Consider the following 17,486-nt stretch of genomic DNA (forward strand, 5'->3'; position numbering starts at 1 on the left):
TTTGTAGCTCCGCCCTCTTTTAAAAAGAGCACAATCTCTTTTAAATTTAAAGTGACAGTCACCAAAAAAAATCACAATTGAGATCAAAGCCTCAAAAGGGCAGTTTTAAATGATTATAAAACATATATTGAGCTGAAACTTATAGGCACAATACTTAGTTTTTCAGAGAGTTGTGGTCAGAATTATTGGCTCCCTTGATGAATATATGTGAAGAAACCTGGGAAAAAAATATTGTATAGCTTATATTTTTATTTTGCATTAAAAAAATCACAAAAATAAAATTTCATTGAAATAAAACAAATGAAAATGAGTAAGAATTTATTATGAAATATATTTTTCTCAAATAGCCAACATGTTGCTAAAAATTTTAGCCATTGTTTTATCCAATGCTGTAGAGAGATATTTTTCCATACGGAATCTCACTACACAGTGAAAAATCCACGATTCCCCACAATTCATGAATTCAACTCTATTAAGTTAGTGTAACAAATTTAAGTGGATTGAACATAAAAAAATTCCCATAAACTCTCCAGAACTGTGTTGTTTCAGCTCATTTTAAATAAGTAGTTTGTAGCTCTTGTAATTACCATTATTATTTATTTTTTATGTGTCATCATGGCGACATCATGTGGCCAATAAGTGAAAATGACCTCACAGAAACCGGTTTCTGGTGAGACATTCATGCTAAGGTATTTTCACATCCAGCATTACCCTCTCATTTCACTTTTAACATGCACTCGTCTCCAGCATCGTCTAAAATCGACGCAGCCGTCAAGGCGCAGGTTTCACTTTAAGAAGCATCGGTGTGTGCTGAACACGGTCCATAGAAAGAACTAGATCTGTTTCGACGTCATTTCCGATGGAATATTCCAGTCAATCCTGATATGCCTTTAAAAAGAGACCCTGAAAAGGATACATGTGTTGTCTGACATTAACAAGTGCAGGACAGAAGATTATCTTCGTTAATAGAAAGTCTTAACTGTTTATGAGGGATCACTGAATGCGAATAAAATAAAACAAAGAATACTGTGTCGTCGACTGTGAATTCAACAACAGCCGTTATTTGTCTGCGTTTGTTTTGATTGGCATCGCTCGGTGCTTGACATTGAAGGTAAGTTTCTCAGCGTGACATACCAAGACGCTTTGAGGAAGGATGGAATTATTTGTTTTTGTTAATTTAAGCTCAATAGGCTTAATTTAAAAAAAGATATAGAACAATAAATGATATTTTACGGGCAGAATAAAAAGTATTCATTCATTTTATCTATAGCTTTATCATAAAAAATCGTTTTTGACTGTAAGGTGAGGTAACTACTGTACTTTAGGTAAGATACCGGTCTATGAGATAGAAGATGACTGTGCTCTCTGATGTTGAATACGCATTTTACACTATAACCAAACAGGGGACATTATACAATTAAAAGATTTGTATTCAATTTAATTTTACATTAGCCTATTTTTTTGTGTTTAAATGAATGGCAGAAACGAGTTAATCTTACCCTAACCTTATAACAGAGCTGACAAGTTATAGCCTACGTTTTTTTTTTTTTTTTTTGAGGTGCCTATATCTCCCCCCTATCTAGTGCGATAGTTTTCTGCGTAGGTTATTTGTGATGTTATGCAATAGACACGTGGTCCTGATGCAGGAGTCAACGTCTGTTTGAATACATCTCACCCTTCATTCAGCCAATAAAGGAAGAAGTTTCTTGTCATTTAACACCCTGGTACTGGCTAGACCGTGTCACTGTAAGTATCCTTTATTTTATATGTTTAAATAATAGTTTGTTGTTATTGATAATGCACTTAAACGTCTTTTAATGACCTAAACGACAATAAGGAGATTTGACATTGTGTTGACTATATGGAACACCGTAAAGCTTAATATCGGTTTTATTTACAATTTCAGAGTATAATTGTGCATGCAAACTTATTTAATCACATAAATATTTGTCAATTCAAATTAATTAGTCTATTAACCCTCTAATACTGACTTTTAACTATACTGTATTAAAGTTATTTAGTCAACAGAATGTCTAAAGTGGGCTATCAAAGTAAAATACAACCTATATATTTTTAAGCTACATTTATCATCATACTTATTGATTAAAACAGTAGATTAATCCAATAGGATTTCATTTATTAAAATGAGATAATTACAGATTAGTGTAAACAATTATTGAATTTAACTTTACAAAATACAACTTTTGTTTTCAAAAGCATATTTTATTTAAAAGTAAATATGCTTTTACTTTTTTAAAAAGTTTTATATTAGTTAATTAATTAAATAACAATAAAGTTTAATGAATATTTTTGCTAATTAGCTGTACATTTATAGTTGCTAGTAAACTAATGTTACCTTACTGTAAAGTATAACTCATTTTTAAATATTTTTTTTTCTTAAATCTCATTTCAATTTTCTAAAAACCTTTTAAGAAAGAATATACAGTTGAAGTCAGAATTATTAGCCCCCCTTTGAATTTGAATTTATTTTTTAAATATTTCCTAAATTATGTTTAACAGAGCAAGGAAATTTTCACAGTATGTTTCTAGTTAAAAAAAAAACAAAAAACATTTTATGGTTAAAATTATTAGCCCCTTAACGCAATTTTTTTCTCCATAGTTAACCTAATTAACCTAGTTAAGCCTTTAAATGTCACTTTAAGCTGTATTGAAGTGTCTTGAAAAACATCTAGTCAAATATTATTTACTGTCATCATGGCAAAGATAAAAGAAATCAGTTATTAGAGATGAGTTCTTAAAACTATTATGTTTATTGTTGTTAAATTGCAATTGTTAAATTTGGTTTATGTAATATTTATGTTATGTAAAATAAAGATATCTGGTTCAGTGCATTTCCCATTTTGATAAAACTGATTTTTAAAGTATTATGATACTCTAGGTTTAATAAAAATACTATATAATAAAAACTATAATAAAAAATACTTATAAATAGTACTTTGATTTAATAAAGTGCACATAGTACAGTAAAACATTTACAGAAGGGATTTTGTATATCTCTTTAAAATATTGTCTAGAGTCAGGCATAAAAACAATGTAAATCAGGCTAGTAAAATAAATAATGCCATTAGAAGATTTAACTGAAACATTTGAAAGATAAAGCTAAATGTACTGTAAGAGATTAGTTTCAGTGCTTTTCTAAACTTGATCAAGCAATTTTTTTTTTAATAAAAGTACTTCATGGAAGCAAAGATACTCAAAATCTCAGATTTCAGATTGTCTAATAGAAGAGTAAGCCACATCATTTTCCCAAAGATAGAATAACTATGGTATTACAGTGATGGTACAGTGGTGTGGTGTGGTGGGCTGGCCCACCTGTGAGGCAGGACTTAAAAGCACATTCTGTTTTTGCTGTAACACATGGATCTGTGGCGCTGATTATCATACTTGGTTTATTCGCAGTGCTGTTTGGCTTGAAGATCTTTGTAGACCATCATGATCCTCCTGACTCCTACGTCTGGTATGTACATTCATCATACTGCTATTTTTCTAAACAATACCACGTTATCTCAGCTCCTTATACAACCAACAAAGTGTCTGTTGGAATTTTTTTTTTTTTTTTTACATCATTTCAATAATGTGTGGCACTAACCTGAGTAGTCAATAATAGCTTGCAAGATCTGGCACAAGATCTACTGTAGAAACTACTGTACAGTTTGTGAAAAACAAGTGAGAATTTCCTCACTAACTAAGGGCAGTTGTGTAGAGCATTGGTTGCACTTTAACTACAGTAAGTGTCTAGAGCTGGGTAATCTGTCATTGGTGCCACTTGTCTCATAGTTTCCTACTGAAGACTTTGTTTTAACTTTCCTGGTTACATTGAGGTTCAGTTACTAATTAATACATTATTGTAGAAAAAGATAGATGTTAATGCGGTTAATTTGGTCATCGGTCACTCAGTGGAGAGAAACTAGACTAGCAAGAAGGCCTTAAGTAATGGCTACGAGGAAGTCTTTAGCAAAAAAATGTTTGTAATGTATGTAGATTTTTGATGTTTATCGATGATTTGATTGTTAAGATATGTACACTCCCACAACAAATGAGGTAAGAACTGGAGCAACTCCACAAGGTGCATGGAAACAAAAATAGCCAAACTGCAAGGGGGAAAAAAAGAGGATTCCAGCACTACTTTGGATAATACCAATGCGTTTCAGCCTTAAAGTTTTCCTCAGGGTATAAGACATACATCATGCAAAGACATTTTACTGAGTGGGTGATCCAAGATGGAGATTATTACACTTTGGAATTATCAAAATACAAGTATTTATGTTATTTATCACAAGAAATGCTAGAATCCTCTTTTTAACACTCCCACAACAAAGCGTTACCTCATACATTGAACTACATTCTAGTTCTTTGTTTATATGAGTAATTTTAGGGAAAACTTTCTATGTTTATCCAAGGCTATGTTAAAATTAGGCTCCTTCTGTGTTATTTTAATTGACAAAAACTTGATGTCATAATTTTTGTGACTAACAAGTTTCTACCGACAAAAACTAGATGAAAACTAAATAAAATTTAAGTGATGATGATGACAACTATAATAAAATATACTGATATTTTTGTTGAATAATAAAAACGAGATGATAATTTGATTGAGAGATGTTTTATATGTAACACATATCATTTGCTAGTCAAATGTCATTACTTACTGTATTTAATCAGTGCTATAGTTGAGAACCAACTACTGTAACACCAACTACAAGAGTAAAGCTTGGTAGACTCACATTGCAAAGTGGACTTTTTTTAAACTGTTTTAAGCCCTTTCAAAGATTTAATGGCTTGAAACTGGTTAAAAAAGACTAGTAGTTTAACACGTTAAAATAAAGGGTTTGTAAATAATTGCACAATCGTGCATTTTCAGTAGGCTACTGTTCTTACATGTGAATTGAATGTTGACACATACTTTTACATACAGTATTACTTATGATATAAATAATGCATATCTAACTTTTGGTCTTCAATGGAAAGGCTATTGTAATAATACTGTTTTATTTAATTTTATGTTAGAATGTTTTGAAGGTAGAATGTTAAATTATACTTAAATTAAACCAAATATATTTTAGTCAACTAAATCTATAGTACATTTAGTCGACTAAAATGTTTTGAAATTTAGTCGACTAAAACCAGACTAAAACTAAAATGATTCAGAAGACTATAATATGACTAAAATTAAAATGGAATTTTAGTCAAAAGACTACGACTAAAACTTAATAAAAATTTGCTGTCAAAATGAACACTGGGTCCCTTACAAATTTATATCATGATAGTTTGAAAGTGGATCCAATGCAGTGACAATATTTTTGAAGGGTCATGGCATTTCTCTTGTCGAACAAGAAGGTGTTACTTTAAGCTGCATTTATCATGTTATAGTCTTTTATTTGTTGTATCTGAAAAAAAAAAGAAATATTGTACTGTAATGCCTACTGTAGACACCATTTTAACTTCATAAAAAGTCTATTTACGTCATTAACTTCATTACTTTAGTTAATTGAATTAAAAGCTTGGGGTTGTTTACTCTTAAGCTCACCAGGGCTGCATTTATTTGATCAAAATGTAATATTATTTTGAAACACTGTTTTCTAATTAAATACATTTTAAAATGTAATACATTTCTTATTATTATCAACATTGAAAACAGTTGTGCTGCTTAAGTTTTTTTGTGAAAGCATGATATTTAAAAAATAATCGAATGCATAAATAAATAATAAATAAATAAATATAAAGTTCTAAAGAACAGCATTTAAATGAAGCTAAAATGTGTGTAACATTGTTAATGTCTTTACTGTCACCTAACAGAGCAGCGTGGCGTGCTTTTGGAGCAGATCTGTCTGTTTTGCTGACCGGGGGAAGACGAGGGGAGTGTTCAATTGCTAGTGGCACAGAAATTACACACTTCACACGTGCATGTGTTTTTGCATGCTTCCCTTACCTAGAAAAGCAGAATATGCCAAAGAACGAAAGCTGTATTGTCATACATACACATTTTTGTTTCTTTTTCATGCGATATCTGCAAATGGTGGCTCTTTTTGCTCTCTAGCATATTGCATAAAATGTGATGCGAATGATAATGTGAATTTCTGTAGCAATAAGACACATTTAAACCACTTGAGATGTTCGTTTAGATTTTATGCCCACTGATTTCCTTCAACACAAAGACCTCTTTGTGCGACTTCATTGAAAATCACTGCAGTGTTTCAGCATGTTAGTCACACTTAAGGAAAAGCACTAGAATTTTAACAAGCCTTTCTTGCAGTTAATATTTTTCTTTTATGGTACTTTGTGAATCTGAATGTGCACATGTAGCTATCATATTTATAGTATATCTTGCTCGGCAGATGGATAAAATTGCAACATGTGCTTAAATGCCGTAAAAAATTGACCACTGAATTATTTAAGAGAATTCTAATTTAAAGGGGCTATATGTAAGAATCAAACAACTCATATATATGAAAAATATTTGCAAAGAGGTAGCTAAAATATGTAACTATGAGCTATTTGATATGCCCATATCATTAAATGCACAACACACAATTTCTCTCACACATGCTCTATATGTTTGCCTGTGGCTGATTCTAAGTGGAGCAATCTAATGTAGTCAAAATATTGTACTGCAAAGAGCAATGCTAGTTCTAACTTATCTTTAACTTTGGAAATGACCATGGAATAAGCAAGAATATCAACCATGCTTTAAAGGGTTTTAAATGCACGTTGCTTTGTACATTTACATTTTTTAAAGCACGGCTATGCGTTGATTATCCCTTACATATATAATCTTTATTATTTTAATCCTCATAATGTGTCACGACTGGCTATCCTAAAATCAAGGGAATAATCCAAAAGCAGCAAAATATCATTTAATAAACAAACAACGGAGATCCAAAAAACACAAGGAGACAGGCACGGTACAAAAACTGTCAAATGGAAAGTGCAAAAACTATAAGCACAAAGTGAATCAAACAAAAGGTAAACAGGAATCTAAAAACATAGAGACGATATTAAGCAAAGTGAACCAACCAACTAACCAAAGCACAAAATAAAGCAGGACAGCGTGAAACAGAACAGTAGAAAAATCCAAAGACCAACTAATACAACATAACAGGGCTTATAAAAACAGAACTAAATGGAACGTGAACAGGGATACAGGAAATGAAACAAAAACCAAATCAGGAGCTAGTGCCCTAGAAGACCATATGAGGGCACTGCAGCAGGTGAGACAACATGATGCCCTGATTTACAGTGTTTGTATCAACATTAGCACTTTGCTATCATCAGATGCTTTCTTAATGGCTGTTTTCTCACTTATTTATATTGTTTATTTTGTAATTAATATGAAAGTGCTAAGCAAATTTTTACATATTTTCCTTAAAGTTGCAATCAGAAGTCTGAACGGTAGCTGGAAGTTTGGTGTTAGTATATTGGTACAAAGGCATTTCCAGCTTCTTTTCACTTCTAATGAAAAGAACTTCACCTTTAATATCCATCTTATTTGTCATGTAACTTAAATGGATCCAAACCTCCGGTCTCATTCGGTTCCATTGATTTATAGCCATAAAAACAGCTTATTTTGCTGCTTGATATGGAAAACTAGTACTTTGTTATAATAATGTTTTAAATTCAACATATTGTAGTAAATGTACTGTTGTAAACACACTAGTTGTGGACCGTTTACTGCTATTTGTTATTTCTAGTCATTTACTCATAGGCAAATAAATAGGAAGTAACAGCTTACAGTATTTGCGCAATGCAGAATAAAGTGATTAATGGGTCATTGACTCATGTTCAGTCTCTTATGTTAAATGTACATGATACTATTAGCAATTTGCTGGTAGCAGTTCACTGAACAACCACCGGTGTGGCTAATAACATGGGTTCTTTAATTCTACATGAAGCCCCTTTAGGATTTTACTGTAAATCTGCTGTGCACCACAGGATTCCAGTTGTTGTGGGTGTGAACAAGCACAGTGAAAGGTTTGATACAAACCAAGCGGCTGCTTTCAAAATTTTTTCAGGGTGTCTTTTAGGCCTTGTTCACACTGGTTGCTAAATGAAAACAGATTTGGAATGCCAAAGGAAAAATCTGAGACAATTAAAACAGTTTGAAAGCACAGATTGTTTGCAGTTAATTTGAACAGCAAATTGAATATATTGTTTATTTACATCTTTAGAGGGCTAGTGGTTGTAGGTCAATATAATGATCATATCATGGACCGTAGATGAATCATAACTCCAGTAATGTTTTCTCCTAAAACGTCTATCTGTTATCTGTGGAAAGCATGTGATTTGATGTGGTAATGCCTTGTGGTTTTAGCAGGATGAGCAGTCATTTGTTTTTAACTTTTCAAATAAGTGAGAAAGAGTTTCACTCTGTTGGTAAGTGTATGTTTTTTCCCCTCAGCATGTCTTATTTACATTTTATTTAATTACCTTTGGAATATTACAGTCTGGTTGAAATTGCTGTCTAGTTAAAATGATAAATATACATTTTTACATTGGTGTATTATTGATTTTTTTTTATTTATACAGTGATGGTTTAATTTTAACATGTTTTATGTTGATTACATGTCTTTATAGGTTAGTTAACTTTGATTAAATGATTTATTATGGAGATAGTTATAAATATCACAATGCATGTTTTATTTTTTACTAATGATTGAATGTTTTGCAAAGTCATTGGATAGTCATGCATGCCACAGAATCATTGATTACAATATGAAGATTTTTGAGGTTATTTAATGTTTTATATAATTCAGAGAGAATAATTTACTTCATATTTGAGTTCATTAACATATTTAAAGTTTAACTTGTTGACTTCATGTTGCTTTAATATATTTTTACATTACCTATTACTCTCCAAACCATGCACAGACACAATTTGAGCTGTTGCGTAATTGCTCATGTTTCTTTTTGGTAGCCTTTCTTCAGGACGCGAAAAAACTGCTCCTAAACGAACAAGCGAACTGGGCGCATCTAAAGGAGTTTGCCCGTAAAAATGCTGCCAATGCTCTTTCTGTTGCCAACCTGCTCATGGGCATGGCCTCGATCCTCTGCAGTCTCAACGGGTACGCATTCATGCTTTTTATTTGTATTTTTGCAGTTTTAAATGTGACAACAAACAATTAGAGGTGACCATAAAACTTTATGAAAACAGTTAAAAGAAAAAAGTTATAAGGCCATTCAAGTTTACAGTAATCTTTGTTTCATTTTTTTGTTGTACTTAATTGCTGAACTGCTTTAATTCTCAGCCATCATTATGCTGCGTGCTGGCTGGTTCTGATTGGGTACCTGCTGGATTTGGCAGATGGAGCGGTTGCCAGGCACCTGAATGCATGTTCTGCACTGGGTGAGTAGTGTTGAGGGTCCTTCAGTACAAGTGTGTGGAGCCAGAGCAGAGTCTTGCTGCTTTACATGTTTTTAGAAGCTTTTATAGAGGTTCTATCATGCCTTGTTTACAAGATGTGATGTAAGTATCAGGTGATGCCACAATGTGTTTTAGCTCAAAATACCCCAAGGGTTATTTATTATACTATACTGTAAATGCCCTTTTTTAGTTGAAAGCAAAACTATAAGTTTTTTTTTCTTGGTCTCTTTAAATGCAAATCAGTAGATGCCCTCCACCCACTTTCCAGGAAAGGGTGGTGCCTTAACAGCTTGTCACTTGGCCTGTCAGTTTGCTTCCAATATATGAATTTCTGAGGTCAAAAAGTTGTACAGAAAGTTATCTTTTACATCAGTTGTTAGGAACACATTACAATATGCTTGTCAAAACACATATTACACACACTTTGTCTTATTATTCACCGCTGGGGAAGAAACTGGATGTGCGTCAGTATGTTAGATCCATGAAATGGCAGCAACAACACACTACTAACATAACTCCACCAGGCCTCACCCCCTTTGTGTGAAAATTATTTGCACTGTGTTGTGTAGTTCCAAAAAAAAAACTATTTAAGGGAGTTCAGAAATGGTGCTTACTGATACAGAGAACAACTCTACAATTTTTACTTTTTTTTTCATGCTCAAACAACATTACAGACAGATATATAATATTAAGGGAATAAGTGTGATCAGTTTACTAACTTAAATGGTAAAAGAAACTGCAGTTGGCAAATTATGAGAAACATTTAAAAAACTAAATATACTATTATATATGATGCAGTATTTTAAATATACAGTGCTCAGCATAATTAAGTACATTTTGAAATGAATATTTTTTATCCATTTCTCAGTAAATATAGAAAATGTATTTTGGTGCAGAATTTATTTAACAGATATATTTAATAAAATAATATTTTATTCACCAAACATATTTAGAAATTAAAAGATAATACAATTAAATTAAAGAAAAATATTGCAAAAAAAAAAAATTCAACCTACAAAATTTCAACAAATTTCTTACATTTTTTTTTGCTTCTCTTGATTTTTCCTCTTTTTTTAAATTTGTATTTAATATTTTCTACAACATATACATTTGGGTGTACTAGTTTTTGGACTGTTATTTGTTTATTATTATTTATTAAAGTCTTGTTAATCCATTGAAACTTATTTTTATCCTGGTGCTTTGGACCACCAGCGGAATGGGGTCGCCACAGCGGAATGAACCCCTAACTTATCCAGCATATGTTTTACGCAGTGCATGCCCTTCCGGCTGCAACCCATCACTGGGAAACATCCATACACACTCATTTACACTACGGCCTATTTAGCTTACACAATTCACCTATAGCACATGTCCTTGGGCCTGTGGGGTAAACCGGAGCAACTGGAGCAAAACCACGCGAACACGGGGAGAACATACAAACTCCACACAGAAATGCCAACTGACCCAGCCGAGGCTCGAACCAGCGACCTTCTTGCTGTGAGGCGATCGTGCTACCCACTGCGCCACCGTGACACCCACATCTAGTTTTAATTACTATTAAATTCAGAGCGACATGAATTGTGCATTATTATTATGTTTTTTGAGTTTCTGTAAAAACAACAACAGCAAAGCATGTTTTCTCATCTAAAGCACACAACCTTGCCAACTCTGTAGTTGTAAAGCAGTGGATAGTGTGCAGGTGGTCACGTCCACCCAGCTGCCTGAAATATCTGTGTCGTGCCCTCACAATGCCAGCTCACTGCCACTCTTGAGCTGCTGTTGTTTTGCATGACCTCACTGATGGCTGATGTTTTGCCTCCAGTTCCCTCTCTGTTTTTTGTCAATTGAACGGTTTGTTTGTGATGAAGTGGCCTAACGCAGCAGGATCATGCTCTTATTGTCTGCTTGATCCCGATGCTTTGGACCACCAGCATATCTGGCGTGCTTTAAATTGTTGACTACAAGGTTGGAATTCCAACCCACTTGTTTGGACGCAAAGCCAAATGTTTCAACCTGATGAAAACATGCCCCCACCATCACACCACACTAGTGCTAAAACAGCTTCCGAATGCTGTTTATAGATGATGACTGGCATGAAGGTTTACCTCTGTGTTTCTCTTTTCAGATGGTGTTAGCAACCTCAAGGCAAAACACTGCAGGGTTTTTTATAAGCCTGTCAATTTTGAGATTTTAGGCTTTTCATAGGGCGTTTTCCCCCAGTTTGATTTTAATGAAAACATAGTTTTCCATAGTACACCTTTAAGTGTTTCTTTAACAATTTGTATTTTTTAAGACCGCTTTTTCTCCTCCTCTTCAGCAACACTTACATACACTAAACTTCACAGTTTTATTCACATTTATATTTTGGTTTTCACAGACGGATATGATCATACATAATTTTCCTGACTAAATACAACCATTTAATTAAACCATTTTGTAGCTGGGTTTTCTGAATCATGCGTGTGATAAAAAGATATTTTTAAGACTTCAGATTTTTTTTTTGCTAGAAATACTGTATTTAAAATGTTAAAAAACAAATTCAACATTACCTAATTTGTCTATAATGTAGGGAAGTATGCTGATAAATATATATATATATATATATATATATATATATATATATATATATATATATATATATATATATATAATAGTAAGAATAATAGTAAGAAATAGTTAATAGTAAGAAATAGTTCAATCTGATCTGTATTTTAAATAATAATGGTAATGATTCAAATAACGGATAATATAAATATACATTTGACCACCCCTATAATGATTAATATCACTGTGAATCCATAATCGCACAAATCGGTCTAGGCAAGAAAAACAAATCATTCAACAGTCTGAAACCGGCAGATCTACCGATAGACATCGTAAGTGTTCACAAGACCTCCACAGGGAGTAATAACTAATCAGAGGATACTGTAGGTCAGACATTAAATATTCCTTCAAAACACTCAACACTTTAATACGTTTTATTAATAAATTAGATGTAATTTAAATAAATACAAAAATGACTGAAACTTGTATTACACAAACTACAGTAACATTACCGAAAAGTTGACCCCCCTGATTGTCAATGTATAATTCGCATCGCTGGAACTACCCCTTTAAGTAGGTCTTGCTCTACTGGTAAAAACCAGTCAATTAGCATCACAAAAGCATCACAGTAACTGTCAGCGCTAGCAATGGGAAGTCTGACTAATTTCCGGAAATCAGTTCTTTCAAAGTAACTTTAAGCCAATGGATGCTGAGCTGTCATGCCACTTAGTGATTTCCCATCAGGCTTTCAAACAAAATGCCTGGCTCCACAAACTGTGGATTTATTAAGATTTTAGGATGTCAGCATGATTTCACATCACATCTGACAGTGTTTTTAAGTGGCATCCTTGGCACTGACTTAGTGTCTTGCTGTTTTGTTTTTGCTGTCTGTTGTCAATGAATTAATTTTCTTTTTTATTGCAGGTGCTAAGTTGGATGATTTTGCTGATTTCACAACATTTGGAATAGCAACTTCACTCCTCCTGAGGACACCCAGTCTGCTGGATAACATCCTGTGCATGATCTACATGCTGTCTGTCTTTGCACGTCTCTGCTTCTTCTCCAGCGGTGAGGAACTTCTGGCAAACTTGTTTAAAACACATGCAGATTAATTTGGTTGGCACCACAAGCTCCATCTTTTAAAATGTGGATTTCGCAGATTCCTACGTGGTTGCCACTGGAAAATCTAACCTATGACAAACATCAAAAATCTGAAAAATTTTGCTTAATATGGTTTCCCTTCTTTGAATACTTAAAATAGCTTTCTTGATTTCTATACTAAACTGCTTGTAATTTCATTTTAATCCTATTTAATTGTTATTGGAAAACTGCTTCAAAACAATGCTTAATATTTTGATTGATAATTTTTCCATTCATTTTTACACCATCCTTTAATTTCTATACATTCTGTAACATTAGTATGTGATGTGACACTGTTAATGTTATCTGATATCATGAGCAAACAATAAAAAAACGAGTTAATAAAAAAAAAAACAAAAAAAAAAAAAAACAAGACAGCAGTTTTGGGCTGAAACTCTGCCATTTTAGCTGCCAAACTCAAGTAAATCTCACAATAGGAATTTTGAGGTAAATCTTATTAAAATTAGGAATATGTCGCTTTTTTGTGCTGTGACTAACAGTATATTTCAAAGTAAAATATAATATATAATGTAATTAATGTCAAGCAAGCAAACTGTGCAAAAGTGCTATATGCATTTGGTTTTGAACCTTATGAGAAATACATTTGAGTATTGCATAATTCTTTCACCTTGATACATTTATTAATTTAGACTTTGTGTTTATAAAAAAATGTTTAAAAGTAATCCAATATGTCATACTTGCAGATTTAGATTTTTTTAAATCCCATTTCTGTTCTGAAAATTGTTGCATTAAAAAAAATTACGTGAGGGGATCTTAAATACACATTTTGCAAATAAAAAAGTACACTAAATTATATTTGTTTTGAGTAAAACTGTAAAATATGACTTGCACATTGGTGTGATTTGTCTATGTTTTCCCCTCAGTGCAATTGCAATGCAATGCATGCTATTTTCCATAACATATGGTAATACTTTTATCCAGTGATGATGCACTTATTGGATCAAAAAGTGACAATAGAGTATATATTATGCTAAAAAAAGATTTCTATTGGAATAAATGCTGTGTTTGAATTTTATACGATTCTTAAAATATTAATGTGTGCAATAATACTATAATTCCTATACTATAGGAATGATTTCTGGAATATCCTGTGGAAATAAACACAGCTACATTTATAAATGTATTTTTGAAGTAATTTTGAATTAAAATGAAAATATACTTTAAGATCCAATAAATGCATCCTTGGTGAGGATATTAGACTTGTGCTGTACTGTATGTGTAGAGTGTGTGTGTGTGTGTGTGTGTGTGTGTGTATATTTAAATATGTATACAGTATCAATATCAATATCAATTTGAGTATTTATAATTTCAATATCATTATAAATGTATTAATTTTTTTTGTAGGAATCCCATTCGTTTACCGTGGCCTGCCGTGCATCTACTCCTCTGCCATCCTCGTGTGTGGTTCTCTGCTGACTGGTGGAAATATGGCCGTATTGAGAATCTTAGCCGTGGCCATGATTCTCTTCATGATCAGTCAGAACTTCTACCCGCATGACAGAGTGCTGGAGTCTCAGGCCTGGAAGAAGGTGGTCTACATCGGAGGTAAAGAGTGTTAATTTAAAGTCTCAAGCAGGAGATAAGCTGCCATAAAGTAGTTTTTTTGAATGAATGAATGAATGAATGAATGAATGAATGAATTTGGCAACACGATGGCTCAGTGGTTAGCACTGTTGCCTCACAGCAAGAAGGTTGCTGGTTCAAGTCCTGAAAGGGTCAGTTGGTATTTCTGTGTGGAGTTTGCATATTCTCCCTGTGTTTGCATGGGTGTTTGGGTGCTCTGGTTTCCCCCACAATCCAAAGACATCCGGTACAGGTGAATTGAACAAACTAAATTGTCCGTAGTGAATGAGTGTGTATAGATGTTTTCCTAATACTGGGTTGCAGCTGGAAGGGCATCCACTAAATAAAACATATGCTGGATAAGTTGGCAGTTCATTCCACTGTGGTGACCCCTTATGAATAGAAGAAAAATGAATCAATCAATAAATTAATTGAAAATAAAATAGTGATCAGTACGAAAACTACATTTTCAATTTGACATTTGCTAAAGATTTAAAATGCCCTATTATGCTATCTTAAAGGTTCATTTTTTGGAGATCTCCTACTGTAGATTTACAACCATCCAAGGTAAAAAAAAAAAAAAACTACCATTTTCTTAAATACAATACATTACAGTATCAGCTCTTCTCACAGAGAAATTGTATCTTTAAAGGGTTAGTTCACTCAAAAATAAAATTCAGTTATTAATTACTCACTCTCATTTTCAATCCCCTGAGACCTTCCTTCATCTTTGGATCACAAATTAAGATATTTTAGATGAATCCAACAACTCTCTCCATCCTCCATAGACAAAAACGGTCTCAAAATGTCCAGAAAGTTTAGAAAATAAACCAAAAATGGAAATAAGGAATTAAGTTTTGTCAACTTAATGTTTATAGTGATAATTGAAATATGTTTTAAAGGTGCAATAGGTGATTGTCTTCAAAAACATTTTTTGATGTGCTGGTTAAAGTTTCTTCACATGCTAAAAGCAATGATCACAGTAAGTCATCAATGGCAAACAAATATGAAGGTAAATCAGTAGCTAAATTTGAGAGCTTGAAAATCTGACTATGAAAACTTGCCATATTAATATTTGTAAGTTGAAATTTACACTCACAGCTCTGATGTGAATAACTGAATCTCAATTTACACACACAGACAATCAATAAACCCATTTTTTTATTCAGAATTGCAGCTAGAATAGTTAGAACTGAAGTGAATAGCTGAAAAGCTATTGACCTGAATTTGTCAAATGTCATTCACATAAGCAAAATGACAGAAACACTTGTGTATCGCATGTTTATACTAGCACTTTATTTCAATTTCGCCGTACAACCACAAGATGGTACTCACAACCCCTTATATCTGGTCATAAAAGTTCATGTCCCATCGCAAGTTGAGCTTTATTGTCATTCCGTTACATGTGTGGACATACAATGCTACTGCTTTTGCGATATCAAAGACTATAGAATAAAAGATATGTAATGTGTATAATTTTGAAGGGGGTAAAGTGTAATGGTGAATATTTAAATAATTTATTTTAATTTCCATTCAAATCCAAACCACATGACAGAAACCACTTGCATATGCGCACAAACTTTCAAAGATGGCCACTGCCCGAGTGAAATGACTTGCCTTAAAGGGACTTTTGCCATATTTCAAAACTCACTTTTCCACTCACTTAATGCACCTAATGGGAACCACAGGGTGGGGGAGTGGTTGAAGCAGAGATGAAGCCATTTTATTGGTTAATGCCTGACCTATAAATAAAGCCAGCCAGGGACGTGCATTTTCATCAGACTCAAGTTAGCATTTTCCCAGATCTCCTGCTGCAAATATTAACTTCTTCTTATTTTTTTTTCTTATTCTCTTCTTTTCTCTCTCTTCAGGAGTTGCGATGGTGTTCTGCTCCTCCTTTCCTCCAGCTTGTGTTTACTACTTGTTATGGTCAGTTTCCTACATACTGTTTCCAACAACCCTGTGGAGCTGCAAAGTGTAAGAGAGGCTCTGTCCTCACACAATCCCTTTTTGCTTCTTGAAAACAACTTTTTAAAAATCATTTTTGTTTTGAAGTGATGAACTTCACGAAATAGACGTGCTCTGGGAGGCTTCGGACGTCTTGATTGCTGCTGATGTTTTATTGCTAAGAATGAGAAATGCTTTCTGCCTCACACATACAGTATAACGTCATGCGTTTGAATGTCACTTTGACAGAAATAATAACAGTTTGCGTGTTGTTTGTCGCACAACTCAGTCTGCCTGAATCAAATGTGAGGCAAGAAACTGTGTGTAGAGATCGTCAGATTTGCTGTGGATACTCTTATGCTTTTTGGTTGTTTCAGAGACTGATTGGAAAAAGGTTTCACAACTCAATCCTCACGATTTCTGATTACATTGCCTCTTAAAATCCATACTGTAAGGATACTTAGAATTAATTATAAAACAATGAATACTGTTAGGGAATTTTGTATGCATGTGATCTGTGTAAATTAATGTAAAAACACTACAATGTGATCAAGGTAGTGGTTATCATCATCATCATCATCATCATATACTGTAGTTTGTCTATTGCCTATTCATGTGTAAGTTTATGTTCCATATAATATTAGATGGGTCTTCAAACAAATGCCTCGTGACAACATGAAGACTATGGCAGTTGGTTTTATTTTGATAAGTTTATCTGTATCATTTAAAAGCCTCTGTTTTAAGGGGTCCTGACTTCTGTTTAGCGAGTGATCTTGCATTGGGTTTGCTGAGTACTGTAATACTGCAACATCAGTATTAAGGCATTACTTTGTGTTCTGTTGCATCAACTTGTGGTTACTTTTTATTAAAATTTAGGGGTGTTGAAAAGAAA

The 17,486-nt window shown here is 33.2% G+C and overlaps 1 protein-coding gene across 6 annotated transcripts; it reads left to right on the plus strand.

Moving 5' to 3' along the window:
- The first annotated feature begins 740 nt into the window (after positions 1-740).
- On the plus strand, positions 741-17,486 carry tmem269 (transmembrane protein 269). Of its 6 annotated transcripts, none has more exons than XM_056449120.1 (9): positions 741-1,111; positions 1,592-1,746; positions 3,421-3,478; positions 8,933-9,080; positions 9,264-9,361; positions 12,848-12,991; positions 14,429-14,629; positions 16,519-16,624; positions 16,703-17,486. In XM_056449120.1, the coding sequence occupies exons 3-9, from the start codon at positions 3,454-3,456 to the stop codon at positions 16,812-16,814; spliced, it is 834 nt and encodes a 277-aa protein (XP_056305095.1). In that variant the 5' UTR covers positions 741-1,111; positions 1,592-1,746; positions 3,421-3,453; the 3' UTR covers positions 16,815-17,486. The 6 variants fall into 6 exon arrangements, with proteins under 6 accessions (XP_056305095.1, XP_056305096.1, XP_056305097.1 ...); XM_056449121.1 differs by having other exon boundaries at positions 1,628-1,746; XM_056449122.1 differs by having other exon boundaries at positions 1,687-1,746.

This window comes from Danio aesculapii, chromosome 23 (assembly GCF_903798145.1).
Source record: "Danio aesculapii chromosome 23, fDanAes4.1, whole genome shotgun sequence".
NCBI lineage: Eukaryota > Metazoa > Chordata > Actinopteri > Cypriniformes > Danionidae > Danio > Danio aesculapii.